At 37.0% G+C, this 16,546-nt stretch overlaps 2 protein-coding genes across 2 annotated transcripts; both read left to right on the top strand.

Moving 5' to 3' along the window:
• The first annotated feature begins 1,366 nt into the window (after positions 1–1,366).
• Positions 1,367–2,398, top strand: LOC113693766 (pectinesterase inhibitor 3). The gene has a single exon (XM_027212448.2). It carries the CDS (start codon positions 1,624–1,626, stop codon positions 2,173–2,175), a length of 552 nt encoding a protein of 183 aa, XP_027068249.1. The 5' UTR covers positions 1,367–1,623; the 3' UTR covers positions 2,176–2,398.
• A 2,356-nt stretch (positions 2,399–4,754) lies between these two features.
• LOC113692411 (uncharacterized) lies at positions 4,755–16,506 on the top strand. Its single transcript, XM_027210824.2, has 18 exons — positions 4,755–5,328; positions 6,053–6,584; positions 6,956–7,204; positions 7,803–7,894; positions 9,227–9,436; positions 9,520–9,924; positions 10,821–10,999; positions 11,132–11,225; positions 11,311–11,367; positions 11,972–12,106; positions 12,231–12,302; positions 13,349–13,462; positions 13,548–13,709; positions 13,829–13,957; positions 14,207–14,308; positions 14,386–14,465; positions 15,035–15,184; positions 15,469–16,506. The coding sequence occupies exons 1-18, from the start codon at positions 4,831–4,833 to the stop codon at positions 16,052–16,054; spliced, it is 3,846 nt and encodes a 1,281-aa protein (XP_027066625.1). The 5' UTR covers positions 4,755–4,830; the 3' UTR covers positions 16,055–16,506.
• Positions 16,507–16,546: the final 40 nt, after the last annotated feature.

Below are 16,546 nucleotides of genomic sequence, written 5' to 3'. Positions count from 1 at the left end.
ATTTCTGGAAGCCGTGAATCGCTGTCCATGTCATGGGAGTAGCGCAACAAAAAGAAAACAAAAGAAAAAAGGGCCCATTTGAATAGTACTAGATTATAACTCCATCAGGTCGGGAAGAACGAATCAAAAGAAAATGAAAGGCATTATAGCAAAACTGCGAAAAGCACTTCATTAAGAACATCAAGAAATTGTCCGACTTATCCCGTCAATTGCAGACAAGATAACTTTTTTAATTTTCTCACAATTTGTGTGAGGAGGAAATCGCTATCATCGGTTAGCTTGCAGCAAGCACTGGCATTGAGTAGTGATTTGCAATACTTGTGAGATAGTTTGAATTGGACTCCCTCCGTCCAACTTTGATAGTTTGATAGTCCTGTTCTTTTTTTTTCACATAGTTTAAAAAAAAGTAGTTAACTTTATTAGAACAATTAATTTAACTAGTTATTTTTCTAAAATACCTTCACATTAATTAGAATAGAACTTTATGGGAACTTGAATTGATAGTAAAAAAAAGAATCAACTCTCATTAAATGGGGTAGGTTTATAGTAACAATAATTTATATTGAATAAAGGTATTTTAGGAAAATTAAAATACAACTACATTCTTTAATTAGAAAATGGACTGCAATTTGGGACAGATGAAAAAGGAAAACAAGACTATCAAAATGGGACGGAGGGAATAATTTATTTATACTTCCTCCGTCCCACTTTGACAGTCCTGTTCTTTTTTTCACACAGTTTAAGAAAAAGTAGTTAATTTTGTTGAAAAAATAAATTTAGATTCTATTTTTCTAAAATACCCTCACATTAAATATGGTACAACTTTATGGGAGCTTGAATTGATGGTAAAAAAAGAATCAACTTTCATTAAATGGGGTAGGTTTATAGTAATAACTACTTACATTGAATAAGGGTATTTTAGAAAAATTAAAATATAATTATATTTTTCAATTGAAAAGTGGACTATAATTTGGGACAGATGAAAAAGAAATACAGGACTATCAAAGTGGGATAGAGGGAGTATTATTTCTACTATTATGGATTCTAGTAATAGTAGTGAAAGTTCATCATCATGCAACCAGTGATTTTACGGCTGACCAGTGATTTTAGGGCACCTTGCCTGGTGAAGCAAACTATGCATGGCTGGTAAATTTAATTAGGTGGTGGAATTAATGTTGGACAATTGTGTAGCTGCCACTGCTGCCTTGCCTGCGGCGCATTAACTCCTCTATGGGGCGGTCCATTTGTTTTTACGATGAATATATGTAATCAACGTTTTTTACTCGTAGGCAAAAATATATAGTAACCAGATTGTGAACCTGACCAAAACATTTTGTATTCTTTCAAAGCCCGAAAGATCACCACCATAGCTAAGGACATTCTCATATTTTAATTTTCTCCAACTTCGAGACCATATACTAAACAACCTCTTTCTAGTCTAAACTCACCTATCCCTACAAAATAAAACCAATAACTTCCCTCTTTCTCACCCTCAAAGCCCACACAACACACTGTCCATGTACCTAGCTGCCAACGATTGAACTATCCTTTCCCACCCCAAACCTACCTTAGAAAAAGAAACCAACAGGTAAGTAACAAGACACTGAGATACTCCGTCCGAGAATGGCTTTGCCTTTCTCTTTCCTCCTCTCCCTCTTCGTCCTCCTCCTCTCCTCCACCGCCTCAAAAACCCCCAAAGACCTCGTCCATGCATCATGTGCCCATGCCAGCTACCCCAACATCTGCCTCAGAACCCTCTCCTCCTACTCCGGCCAGGCCAACAGCCTCCGGGGCTTAGCCCAGGCAGCAGTCAAGGTCAGCATTTCTCGATCTCACAAAGCCTCCAACTTCCTTGCACGACTCAAAGGCCACAACAAGAGAGAGCGGGGGGCTTTAGGTGACTGCATACAACAAATGAGTGAGTCTGTTTATGAACTCACCAAGACTCTTTCAGAGCTCCAAAATCTCCGCCTGGGCAGCGAATTCAAGTGGCATTTGAGCAATGCAGAGACCTGGGTGAGCGCTGCCTTGACTTATGAAGATACTTGTCTGGATGGATTCAGGGAGATTGATGCTCAGGTCAGGTCTGATGTCAAAAGGGCCATCACCAATGTTGCTAAAGTTACTAGTAATGCTCTCTACCTCATCAACCGTCTTGATGGATCCCGTGGTTAATCAATCTTGGAATTACAACCTTCAAGAAAAAGGTGAAGAAAAGAAAAGAAAAGAAAAGAGATGCCTAGTACGTAGTACCATGCTTTTCTGTAACTTATATATAAATATGAACCTTTTTGTCACATGATGACAATGGATTTTCTGAGTTTTTATCAGGTCTGTATGAATTTGTGTTCGCTGATTGGAGAGTGTTAAATTATTAATCTTTTGTTTTTTGGTCAAAGTAGTGGTTGTACAACTTCTTTTTGCATATTATTGTTACCTTTCTTTCTTTCTTTCTTCTTTTCTCATTGAATGAAGAAAAAGAAGCAGATTTTGCAATAGTTTTTAAATTGATTTGACTACTGCCCATGAATCCTGTATGACAAAAGTATCTGGTGAGTCATTCATTTTCGTAGTTTGAAAGAAATCGTTTCCTGCTCTCTTGAATCTTGGCATAGCAGTAGCAGCTGTACGTACATGGCATATTGATGCCGAAATGATCAGCCAACAGCATGATGGGATGCCATGACCGGAGAACCCCACCACTTGTTCTTAAGCATCACGATTACCGTCTGTTTTAGCACAGGCATTCTAAGGATTAATTGTCTCTATTAGCTGGATTTAGGGAAAATCGTATTAGTAATAATAGTCTAGTTGCGCAATATTCAGGCTTCGGATTATTCAAGAATGAGGACAAATGTGAGGAGTTAAATATTTCAGCTCAATAAATCCTTGTCTCATAAATGCGCCTGTCTCATGCCCACTCGCCATAATTATTACTACTAGGAAAAAGTGTGTTCTGGTATGACGCACAACTGCAGATGCCGAAAGCAATGCATGCGCATAGTTTGCCCCGCAGGGTCTGAACTAATTAATCAGGATTTTAAGAAAAGAAAAGGAAGATACCAGATGCTGTCTGTAATATTCATTCATATCAAAGGAACCAGCCTTCAAAAGAAAATCTGGAAATGCATCTAACCAAACAACTCAGGAATCCAAAAAGTTTTGGGTTTGGGGTCTTGGAAACGAGCAAACGAGTTTGTTCTACCATCTGCAGCACGGAGGACTGATAAAATCAACAATTTCATCATATCAAAGCTACGAATGATGATGATGATGATGATATTTTCTTACTCACGCAGCACTAATTCATTTCAAACCTAATTGGCACAGCAACATCAATCGATTGTCTTAAATAAAAGACTAGTGTATAGCATCTTTTAGTTAAGGAACTCTCAAAATCAGAAACTGTTTTCTTGATGTGAAGGAACTTTTGACTTGTTTTAAGTTACTTCACTTCCTTCTAACATCTTTTAAGTTATTCCTGTTCAAAATGTTTACATTGAAGCTAATGCTCCTTGGAATTTTTATACGACAACCAATAATATGTTATTGTTTTTTAAGTACTTCCAACCAATTTTTAATTACAGAAATTCCCTACGATCCGCAAATTAGTAACAGAGAGTTTTTCCAAGTGTTTTATTTTCCGCAAATATTTGTCGCTGTACATAAAGTTATGATTAATGATCTTGACTGCATTAAGAATTTCAAAAGTAATATTAAAATTGTTTAGTCTCGACTTCGTTAAGAATTCCAAAATAGTACTCCTTCCGTCCCGTTTTGTTAGTCTTGGTTTTTTTTTCACACAGATTAAGAAAGTGTAATTAATTTGGTTGGAAACATAAATTTCGATTAATAATTTCCTAAAATACCCTTATGCTAATCACGAAGAGTGCCAATTAATATCAGTTACAATGTATTGGAAAAACTCAATGTATTCAATGTAGTGGGTTAGTATTTAATAACAATGTATTAATAACAAGATATTTAATAAGGGTATTTTAGACAATTTGAAAGATTACTACATTTTTTAATGGGAAAGTGGACTATAATTTGGGACAGACGAAAAAGGAAAACAAGACTATCAAAGTGGGACGGAGGGAGTAGTAGTGTTTGGATAGCATTAATGGGAGTGTTTGGATACAAAACTTATCCCAAATAATATTTCACTTGCATCATAAATACATTTTCCAACCCATCTTTTTATATTTCCAATCATCTTTTTATCTCACATACATCACATCATAAAAAATGCTACAGTAATTATTCCAAATAATATTTCAAATAATACCCTATCCAAACAAACCCATTATTATTTCAAATAATAGTTCGCTTGCATCATAAATACATTTCCAACTTATATTTTTATATTGCCAATCATCTTTTTATCTCGCATACATCACATCACATCACAAAAAGTGTTACAGTAATTATTCCAAATAATATTTCAAATAATACTCTATCCAAACAAATTGAATGCTAAAATTACATGAAAACGACATTTTTGTTAATCACAAACACACGTATTCCATTCTTAGACAAGCAAGCAAAGGAGGTCTTATCACATGAAATGAAATTTTCGTTTGTTTTCTTCTTTTGGTAAATGCATGAAATAAAATGTAAAATCAGGCTAAGAACTACTTGGGACGCTATTGTGGTTATGTCAGACCTAAGGGGCAGTCATGTAATTTACCTTATTTCCATTTCTTTTAAACGAAATAATAATATACTATAATGTTAATAATATGTTCTGTTAAACCCATTTCCACCTAAAACCCTAGCGCCACTGCCTCCGTCACCTGCTGGCCGGCTGGGGTTTCTCACTCCCTAACAATGGGAGGCATTGAAATGGAGGACCCCCAATTCCCACACGATGACGTATGCGCTGAAATTCTCTCACAGTTCGGCGACGCTGCAAACGAGCATCACCTCCACGTATGCACGGCCATCGGTGCAATGACGCTGGAGTTAAAGGAACAAAATCTCCCGCTCAAACCCCTCTCGTACTTCGGCGCCACCTGTTCTTCTCTCCACCGCCTCTCTTCGGCATCCGAAACGGAAACTCCCGGCCACCTCGTTGATGCCCTAATTACGATTTTGTCTGTCGTCACTGGGAAGTCTAATAACGCGGTTCTGAGGAAGAAATTTGGTTACTTGTCGGACCTTTTGATTCGGATTCTTCGGGTCAAGTCGGTTGGTCCCAATGGGATTGTTCCGGGTCTGAAGTGCGTCTCGCATTTGTTGGCTGCAGCAAAGGAGAAATTCAGCTGGTCTGATATGGCTCAGCTTTACGGAGTTCTAGTTGATTGCATAACGGATGATAGAACAAAGGTCAGCCAAAAATAATAAATTAAGCAATCAGTAACTTAAAATTTCAATAAACTTGTTGCTTTTGAGGTTTTTCAACGCCTTTTATGCATTTCATTTTGACCGTACTAGAGTATATCATATTAATATATTGGAATTTTGGTGTTAAATTTTACTTCTTTTAGTTGTGTTTTCAATTATTCTTTGGGCGTTTTCAATTGTTAATCCTGTCAAGTTATGAGCGTCTGTACTATCAGTTATTGTAAACTGTGAGTAACAAAATGTTGATTCTTTAGCGAGGAGCAGGAGCATGAATTATTCAGTAGCGAGGTTGATTCTTTAAATTTGTGTATTAGTTAAGAAGGATTTCAAGTATACTAGGATACAACTTTGAGCATGTGAAATGCTTAGTGCATCTGAATTAGAATAGGTGTTGTCCACCAAAGAAAGCAATAGAGCTTTTATGATATACTGGCGAAAGACGCAAGCGCAATCAAAGTGCTTCAGGGATCTGTTTTGTTATGATAACCAAATTATCTCCTTTCTCCATTAGCTTTGCAGTTACATGGTCGAGATAAAGTCCAGACACTGAAAAGATATAGACGTGTGTTAAAGGGAAAAAAAAAACATTTTGCTCTGTTTGACAAGAGGGAAAAACTGTGAATAGGAGTCAAAGCTTATTGATTCTCAAGTTTCATATGTTTAAGACATATTCAGTTGCACTGAATGTTGTTTTTACCATATGCAGGTAAGAAAGCAGGCACATGCATGTCTACGTGAAGTCTTGATATTGTATCGTATGTCTCCACTGCATGCATGCATGCTGACACCAGCTAGTGAAGCCATATTGAAAGTTTTTGAACGGTCTCTTCTGCTAGCTGGAGGATCCAACTCAAACGTTTCTGAAGTCCCCAGAGGAGCACAGGAAGTTCTGTATGTTCTTGATGCTCTGAAAGTTTGTCTCCCTTGCATGTCTGGAAAGTCTTCAACCAACATCTTGAAGAACTTCAAATCTCTCTTGGATTTAAAACAACCTCTTCTCACTAGGCGAATAACAGATTGTCTGAATGCAATTTGTCTCAACCCACCTGGAGAAGTTTCCCCTGAAGCCCTTCTTGACCTTTTATGCTCCTTGGCAACTTCAGTCTCTTCAAATGAAACATCTGCTGAGAGCATGACATTTACAGCTCGATTGTTAGATGTTGGGATAAGAAAAGTTTATTCTCTTAACAGGCATATTTGTGTTGTTAAGCTTCCTATTGTATTCAATGCCCTCAGTGGTAGGTTATTCTTCTTGTTTGGAAAACTTTAAGTCCCGTCAGTCGTTATTCATATATTTCTTGTTGTCATGCTTTAGCACTCTTGGTTTACTGATTTTGATACTTTGAAACTCCTGGATGGCTATGAAAAGAAAAGCTAACATGGGAAAGCTCTTATTATTGACACCGTAATCAAGCTAGTTTAGAAAATCCTAAAGTTTCAGCAAGAAAATAAAATGATTTGCTTATAAAGGCATTAATGAAGTAGATTAACGTAGCATAGAATTTTTGTTTTCCTCAACAAATGGTTTCAACAAACCAATTCAAAAGTTTGATAGTAGAAATTTGATCTGTTGTTGGTTAGTTTCTTATGTGATATTTGGCTTCTACAGATATTTTGGCTTCTGAACACGAGGAGGCTGTATTAGCAGCAATGCATGCATACAAGAGCCTGATAGATGCATGCGTTGATGAAAAGTTGGTCAAACAGGGTGTCGATCAGGTTATGTCAAACGCAAGGCAATCTGTGCCAACTATCATTGAAAAGGTGTGTGCAATTGTTGGAAGATTAGTTGACTATAATTTCTCTGCTGTCTGGGATGTGTCATTACAAGTTATTTCAGCAATGTTCTGTAAATTCGGTAAGTGCATTCCTTTATCTTCTGTCTACTTCAATTTAGCATCATTTTTTGGCTCTACAAGACAGATATACGTGTTGCTATTGTCAGTCACCCATAGTGCACAGGTCTCCTGGCAGTACTACATAGCATAGTGCACACAACGTTCCAAGTGCTTATGACACAGTATGAGATTAAAGCAAATACAAATAAATTCTTATAAGAAGTTTCATTGAATCTAATAAAGAGTTGACTATTAACCTATCCCTAATCTTCACAATAGCACAGCACAAATGTATAAATAACACTACACCGGGGCTGTTTCTGCCATGTACCACTTGTAACTAGGATTGCTAATTGACCAGAATTTACGTAGGAAGGTCTTACCCTTCCCCACAAAAACCAAATTGAAGGATGAAATACTTTTTGTTATTTTATGTACATAGTAAATTTTTTCCGGCTTCCACTTTAGTATGGTATACGTATATAAGCACATAGATATAATGCCACCATCTTTATTTTTCTTCAAGTTTTATTTTTTTCCAAGTATGTAATTCTTATATAACCCAGTGAAATAATGTCAGAAATCTGTACTGATGTGTGGCCAAAATGCATTTTTCAGGCCAATATGCATCATATTTTTTAAGTGGTACACTTCGGAGCTTGGCAGATATGCAAAAGTTGCCAGATGAGGACTTCCCATTCAGAAAACAGGTGGGTTTTTTTTTTTCTCTTACACCATTGCGTTATTGGCTTACGTACATAAGATGAGGAATAACCCTGGCTCTTTTTGGTTTGAAGATTATTTGGAAAAACTTGCATTTTTTACTCTTGCACTTTTTTGATGTGATGTGAGATAAAAAGGTGGTTGGTAAATGTTTTTGGGGAATACTAAGGTGCGTGTTTGGAAAAAATTTTTAGGATAATCTGTAGAATTTTTTGTAACGTGACATGTGTGAGTCAAAAAGATGGTTGGCATGATAGAAAAGTTGTTGGAAAACATGTTTACGATGCAAGCAAATAATTTTTCGAATTAATGTGGTACCCAAACACTCCCAAGGGAAATATTTTCTAAATAATGATTTTCAAATGAACCCACTTGTTTCATTATTCTTCCTTGTTGCAGTTCTGGGCTCTTAGTATTTTGTCTCCTAGGAAAAGTTGTCATTTTTATTTGAGAATTGTGCTGTCCTACAAAATACCTTTGCCCTGAGAATGGACCGCGATCGATCCTGATCATGTGCTAAATTTAAAGTTGGTCATGGATTCAAAGTGAATAGATTTTTTAAGAAGTCTAGATACCTCATTAGGATTGTGCCTCCGATGGAATATTTTCCCTTTTTTGTTCAATGATTTTTTAATTGTTTCCTTGGCACCTACTGTACCCACCATAATATTCAGCTCTGCAAAATCTGATACAGATTTTATCTAAGTCTAGGTGCCTCAAGACATGATTCTAGCTCATTTTCTTCTATCTATGCGTGTTCTTGGAAAACTTTCTATCATCTATTCATGTGTTTTGCTTTCTCTTTGTTATTGATTGAAAAGCTTCTGTATCCTGGTCTTATATTGTGGTGCTTTGCAGTCTTAACATGCTAACTTTTGATGAATGCAAATATGAGATATGCGGTGCTTACCTTGATTATTTCTAAGAAAAAGCATTTACTTTTGCATGCAATGGTGAAATCCTTGGCTAGCTGACCACGAGAAAGCCCCTCTTTTTAACCTGAAATTATTTCTATGTTTTGGAGATTTTAATAGTTCGTCTGATAGATAAGAGTCTCAATAAACATGTGATAATATGTGATGTCACTAAGTGCTTTTAGTTCTAGCTTATAAGTTATGGATATTTATATAAGCTGCTTGGTAAAAGCTAGTAATGTGCTATATGGACGGTTTCTGTAAAATTTTAGATGAGAAGACTGCCTATGGGAGAGGTCATTGGTGGATCTTATTTGTACAGACTTCTATCATTTTGCTTCTTTGTGTTCAGCATATGACAGGTGTTCAATTATCATCTGATATCTAGTTTTCTTGTTGATTAAGCTGCATGAATGTGTTGGATCTGCACTTCGCGCAATGGGACCTGAAACATTTTTGAGCATTTTACCACTCAAGTTGGATTCTGAAGTCCTAACTGAGGCGAATCTTTGGTTATTTCCAATTTTGAAGCAATATATTATTGGTGCTCGGTTAAGCTTCTTTACTGAGTCAATTTTACCCATGATTGGAGCCATGTCACGAAAGTCAGCATTGGTATGATATTTTGATGCTAATGTTCCTTCGAGCCTCCTCCTAATTCGTGTTGCAGAGTCTTTATTTTCATTTGCTTGTGCCAGCTTGAACGAGAAGGAAAAGTTTATTCAGCTAGGAGTATAGATGGAATTGTATACTCCTTGTGGTCCTTGCTGCCATCTTTTTGCAATTACCCTCAAGATACGGCTGAAAGCTTTAGGGATCTGGAGAAAGCACTTTGTTCTGCGCTTCGTGAAGAACCTGATGTTTGGGGCATAATATGCTCCAGTTTGCAAATCCTTGTTCAGCAGAATAGGGGACATCTGGAAGGAAAAGAGGACATGTCCATCTTTGACCTAAGTGTTCCAGAACAACGAGCAATTGCACTTTACAATCCACAAGTTGCAGCCAATAATTTAAGTGTCTTGAGGTCCTCTGCTCGCGAATTGTTATCTGTTATGTCGGGAGTCTTCTTGAAAGCTCCCAAAGATATTAGTGGCTCTATACAGGTCATTACTTCACAAAATTTTACATCTCCGAGTTGCAACTCAATATTTCCTCTAAAGCTTGCATTGAATGAGGATATTTTGTTCACATTTTACAGTATAACTTTGAATTAACTTCCAATTTAAATTGACTGTCCATCAAGTTGTGCAATGTTATGAGTTCATCTCAAATGGAGACTGGAGTATGGTTTTAGAATTGAAATTAGAAATTGCGCTGTCTAAGTCAGAACTCAAGATTGGTTGGCTTTTAGATTGTAGGTTACATTTTCTTGGAATTCAGGGGGTGCTGTCTGTGTTTTCAATTTGAAGATGCTTTCCAAATGTGAATATCCAAACTCTTTAAACGGTGAACTTGACTCTGTCTTGTGCCATATCTCATTTCAAACAAAATTATGGCATTCTTTTTTATTGTGCAAAACTAGGATGGTGATGAAGATAACAATCTTTTCTCTTACGTTTTATCATGGTACTTAAGAGTCTTTGAGAATTTTGAGGAAGCAGCAAGTAGATGAGAGGTTTTTCTTTTGGTCTTAGTTTTAAGCAACACCTCATTCAAAGTATATAGTGTGTTATTTACTTACTTTGATAGTAATTCAATATCTATTTTTTTGTTTGATACCTTTTATGAATTTTGAAAATTTTGAGGAAGCGTTGGTGGGTAACATAGTTCTCAACAGTTAGTGGAGTTCTTAAATGGGTTTGCTTATGCTCTTGATGTCTAGTAGAAATATAATACATAGTTAATAATTTTGCTGTTTCACTTTATGGGATCATTGCCAATTTTTTCCTTATAAATAGAGAAAAGGAAAACTTGTTGAATCTCATTTCCTGAACATGTGTTTAAATCCCCTTCTAACCTTGTCGAGTTTGACGAATTGTATAATTGGTATGTTTTACAGAGTACAATAGGAGAGCTTGCTTCTGTGTCAGAAAAAGAGGTAGTTGCAAGGTTCTTTAGGACCACAATGCAGAAGCTTTTGAAGGTGACTCAAGAGGCAAGTAAAGCGGAAAACTTTAGAAACTCCAAATCGATGCAGGTTGATGACATTTCTGGTGAAAGCTCGGTGTCAACAGCAAGGTGGGTTCTTTGTTTAGATTCTGCAATTGTATGCCACTTTGTGACTCACAGAAAATTGACTGGAATGAATGAGCTGCTATGAAAGTCTATGTTATTTTTGACTTTCTATTGTTTGGTTTGTTGTATGTACAGGGCACAGTTATTTGAACTGGCCGTTTCACTTTTGCCTGGCTTGGATGCCAAAGAAATTGATCTTCTATTTATTGCTATAAAGCCTGGATTAAAGGTCAAATGTCTCCTCTTCTTACATAAATTTCATGAAAGAAGAAAATTTCTGCATTTTGACTATTGTAGAAAAAATTTGAGTGCAGGATGTTGAGGGCTTAATTCAAAAGAAGTGTTACAAAGTTCTTTCCATTATTCTCCGGGTAATGCTTCCCTTTTCCCCCTTTTACTCTGACTACTCTGCTGCTGGGATCACTATAAAAAAGATCATTTAGTTGTTTGATGTGGTCAAACTGTTTGTGACTTTTTATTTAAAAAAAATAGTATGCCATAGGTGGAGGCTTTAAACATGTATTGCAAGAAAGTTCTCTCTTTTTTATAGCACTTTTATCAAGGATTTGCAAAGGAGTGGTATTAGACTGGTTGCAAGTTTGACCTTCTGTAGTACAAGACTCTGTTTAGATTAATGAATAATCTCTAGGGAAGCAATGGTAGTGAGAAATCTTGACAAATTTTTGGAAACTGGACATATCTTGTTACCAGGAACATTGACGTACTGTAGCTTCTTAGACACTGCAGGGTACATGAGTGATGTTCATTTTGGATGCGAGTACCTTCATTCTGCCCCCCCAACAAGCCAAACAGAAATTAAATCCATATAGCAGCAGGAGGGGAGAGGGGGGGTGAATAACATTTGTGTTTGCTGTGTTGGATATGGATAAATTTAATATAAAAGTGATGAGTTGTGCTCCACTTATACAATTTTCAAATATATGTGAACTTATAAGCCTTCTATTTTTTTCACAGAACTCAGATGAATTTATTTCGAGAAAGCTTGAAGAGCTGCTTAATCTGATGATTGAGGTTCTTCCTTATTGTCATTTCTCGGCCAAGCGTCATAGGCTTGACTCTCTGTATTTCTTGATTGTCCATATGTCAAAGGTGATTAGCAAGATCTTGAAATTCATTTACTTGCAAAAATCTTGTTGCTGAGAATGCATGGAAAAATTGTTTGTCTGAACTCGAGCATGAGAATTTATCTGCACTTCTACACCTTTGGCTGCAGGATTTATCTGGGCAGAATCGGCGTGACATCATCTCTTCTTTCCTGACTGAAATAGTTCTTGCACTGAAAGAGGTATAGCTTCTTAACTGCCATAATTTTCTTTAGTTTTTGCTGTATTTGGTTTGTTGGTTTCCCGACTGATATGGTAATTGCATTGAAAGAGGTACAGCATCTTAATCGCCATGACCTTCAGTTTTCTGCTGTATTTGGTTATTTTATTATTATAAGGGGCGATTTTGAAATCCAAAGTTTCTTGAGTTGCTTGTCTTGCAGTGTCTAATTGAAGAGTTGTTCTTGGTTGTCTTGCTATGTTTTAGTATAGCTTGGTATGACATGCTGTTCGGGATATTGATGAGGTGGTTTTGTAGCGAGGCTTCACTGGGTGGTTGAGAGGTGTCAACAATCATGGGAAAAATGGCTTGTAATGGTGAATTTTTGGGGAAAGGGGAGGAGGTTCAGGTAGTGAAGAAGGTGTGGTGGTTTCAGTAGAAGTGGAATGTGAGGCATGACTTATGGTACCCACTGCCATTCCAATATACACAGCTAATTGATAAAAGTAGAATCCACTACTTGGGTTTTAACATTGTAGTAGGGGCTAAGTACACGTGTCATATCTGACAAGTAAAATTATGTTCCTTATGATTTTCAAATTACAATGACTTCACGTTTTACTTCTCATATCCTTCCTAATTTTAATTTCAGCGACTTCTCTTCCTGTGGTCCTTCTAACATTGGTTTGGAATTGTAAGCATAGTTAATGTTGACATGATCATTTATGGAAGGTTCAATTGCATATTATTCGTAATCTCAAAAGCTACAGACACACTTGGTGATCATGACAAACCTGGGGAATGCAGTTCTAGAATTGGATACTAATTTATAATAGTTTTGCTTGGACAAATATGGTATTACTTCGGATTATCATTCTTTTTTCTTGAGTGAGGGGGGATATATATATATATATATATATATATTGGGGGGGGGGGGGGAGGGGGAGGGGGGAGAGAGAGAGAGGTTTCTACTGTAAGTGTGTGCACATTCTGTGAAACCTGGCTTACAGCTTAATGCAGTTTTAGATACAGTAAAAACGTCTCATTTGCTTGTATCCTATCTCCTAGGTCAATAAAAGAACAAGAAATAGAGCATATGATATTCTGGTTCAAATTGGACACATATATGGGGATGAAGATAAAGGGGGCAGAAAAGAAGACCTGCACCAGTTTTTTAACATGGTACAGAATCTTGGAGTTCTTACCTATTGAAATATTTCAATTTTGTCTGTTTTCCATCTTAAAGATGCATATCTTACTGTAATAGGTTGCTGGAGGATTGGCTGGAGAGACCCCTCAAATGATTAGTGCAGCTGTGAAGGGTTTAGCTCGCTTGGCTTATGAGTTTAGCGATCTTGTTTCTGTTACTTATACAGTTCTTCCATCCATGTTTCTCCTCCTCCAGAGAAAGAACAAGGAAATAATCAAGGTTTGCTTTACCAAATAGATAGCTACACTTGTGTTGATGTAACCTTTGTTGTAACCAGTTAATCTTCAGGTTGTCAATCATGAAATACTGTGATCCTCTAATATTTGCTTCTAATGTAGGCTAGTCTAGGATTGTTGAAAGTGCTGGTCGCTAAGTCCCAGGTTGAATGGTTGCAAACACACTTAAAAGGAATGGTGGAGGGCCTATTGAATTGGCAAGATAGCAGGAAGAACCATTTCAAAGCAAAGGTTTGTCTTTCCTTTCCTTCTGATTGCTTCTTGCTTAAATTTGGAATCTAATTTCTTGGTTGGGTAAGGTTCACATATTTTTGCACATGGGAAAGCACTACGCATCCTATTTTTGTTTTAACTTCAGTGAGGCCATTTTGAAAACTAAATGAATTTTGTAATATTTTTTACACAAATTGGAAATTTTTCTTATTTTTCTCATTCAACATTACTTCACTTTGTACATCAGACCTGACTTTCTTCGCGCAGGTTAAAATGCTATTTGAAATGCTTATCAAAAAATGTGGTTTGGAGGCTGTTAAAGAAGTCATGCCTGAAGAACACGTGAAACTTCTTACCAACATAAGAAAGGTTTGTTGGAGATTGCCTGAAGAAAAGTGTTTTTGAAAGGCTTGATCAGGAACATTTATCATATTATGATCATGCAGATTAAGGAGCGCAAGGAAAGGAAACTTGCTTCCAACTCCGAGGAATCCAGATCTCATCAGTCAAAAGCTACTACATCCAGGTTTTTCTTTCTTCCATCTTTGTGAGCCTTTGAGCTTGGAAGCATGCTGGTATTACTCTGTTTCTGTACAAAATAGGCATTAAGCATGTTTAATGTAGAGAGATTTAATGTATTTACTGCATTTTTACAAGAAATTCTAAGCTTGACAAGCACAGAATTAGGAAACCTAACAACTAAGCTTCATTGTTGCGAATTTGGTAAGGTACCACCCTTTGGAGTTTGTATTAGTTTAACTAGGATTTTATTGTTGCTGTAGCCGAGCTTGTTGACTCTGGAAATATACTTTAAGCACCTATATCCATGTTCTCTCTCTCTATCTCTCTCTCTCTCTGTGGGGCAACCCTAGTACAGGGTTTAGAATTGAGCAAGAATTTAGAGTAATATATGCTAAGGAATTATTAAATGGACTTGGATAAAAGCATTATGGAAACGTTTGAGCAAGTCTTATAGCTGATTTTAGTAACATGTTGTAACAGTCGTGGTGATTCATTGGCAATACAAAGATAGTATGGTTCCTCACATAATCAGTCGTATACTTCTTTGTGACAAATTTTTCAATCTTTTTACAGGCGGAGTAAATGGAATCATACCAGGATATTTTCTGATTTTGATGATGAAGGAAGTGAGAACAGTGATACCAATTTCATGGATGTGAGGACACTTAATGGCCGGAAGATGGACACGTCATCAGTGTCAAAATCCAGAGCATCGTCACATAGGTCAGTTTATGGACATTTAGCTTTTTACATCTTTTTAAACCAAGACCACATGAAAGGTTTAGGATGGCAGTTTCATGCTCGTTAGTGAGACAGTGATACGTACTCCGAACTGTTAAAAAGTAGAATCTGTATGTTTTGATCATCACTAGGTCTGTTTCTGAACCTGGGGTTTCTATGCTAGCCAATTGACTAATAATAAGAAGTTTAATATTTGCATTAGAGCGCTTTTGCTTTAAGCTTTCAATGAACAGTAATCTGAAAAGTACTTATTTGCAAACATCTAGGATGCGTAAAGCTACCAAGGGCTTGCAGGAAGACTTGCTTGACCAAGTAGATGATGAACCACTCGATCTGCTGGATCGACAAAAGACACGATCGGCTCTTCGATCATCCAAGCATCTAAAAAGAAAACCTGAATTGGACGATGAGCTAGAAATAGATGCTGAAGGACGGTTGATTATCCACGAAGGTGATAAGAAACAGAAGACAAAAAGAAATGTGTCATCTGACCCTGACACAGATGGAAAGAGCCATGCAGATAGTCATTTGTCAATAAATTCTCGAAATACCCAGAAGCGAAGGAAGACATCCGAGTCTGGGTGGGCTTACACTGGTAATGAGTATTCAAGCAAGAAGGCTGGTGGGGATTTGAAGAGGAAGGATAAACTTGAGCCGTATGCTTATTGGCCACTTGACCGCAAGATGTTGAGCCGGAGGCCTGAGCACAAGGCTGCCGCAAGAAAAGGCATGGCTAGTGTGGTGAAGCTGACAAAGAAGCTCGAAGGTAGGAGTGTCTCAAGTGCACTTTCCATGAAGGCAGTAAAATTGAAGAAGCATAAGAAGAAGGATGGCCAGAAGAAGACTAGGTAGATGCGAGACATAATTTTTTTCAGCCAGTGGGAGAAAGCTGGAAGGTACCGTGGTGGTTTTTTTGTACTTATGCCATGGCGGTCTGCTTTTGTCGAGACTAGAGTCGTCAAAAAGAGATGCAATTGTGTGTGGTGCCGGCTGCTGAAGATTTTACACAGGAATTGATTTTTAATTAGCTCCGGCTGTCATTTTGTTTGGTTCATGAAGGATCGAAGGGGAATTTCTCATGTTGGTCTCTGCTTCTATAACTGGAGGCACGAGGGATAGGATATTTTCAATGATCCTAATGATCATACGTGCTTTTGTTTTCGATATTGTATGTGATATGGTATCAAACCGAGAGAAAGTGTATTCTTCATGTATATATGCACGTGTTTACAGATAGTTTTGTGAAAAAAAAAGGGAAATCCAGCTATATTAGCAATAAAGAAGATATATTGATTTTTAGAACAGTGACAAGCCAAAATGGGCAAGTGCATTTTGGCTGAAGCA

The sequence above is a fragment of the Coffea arabica genome, chromosome 6c (assembly GCF_036785885.1).
Source record: "Coffea arabica cultivar ET-39 chromosome 6c, Coffea Arabica ET-39 HiFi, whole genome shotgun sequence".
NCBI lineage: Eukaryota > Viridiplantae > Streptophyta > Magnoliopsida > Gentianales > Rubiaceae > Coffea > Coffea arabica.
Note: the sequence above shows the minus strand (reverse complement) of the source record. Positions and strands in the feature narration are given on the sequence as shown.

Bases quoted from the DNA above. Each gene is read 5' to 3' on its own strand.
- LOC113693766 (XM_027212448.2), top strand. From the start codon at position 1,624: ATGGCTTTGCCTTTCTCTTTCCTCCTCTCCCTCTTCGTCCTCCTCCTC.
- LOC113692411 (XM_027210824.2), top strand. From the start codon at position 4,831: ATGGGAGGCATTGAAATGGAGGACCCCCAATTCCCACACGATGACGTA. The intron at 11,368-11,971 runs GTAATGCTTCCC...TTTTTTTCACAG, and splicing joins TTCTTTCCATTATTCTCCGG to AACTCAGATGAATTTATTTC. The intron at 14,309-14,385 runs GTTTGTTGGAGA...ATGATCATGCAG, and splicing joins TTCTTACCAACATAAGAAAG to ATTAAGGAGCGCAAGGAAAG.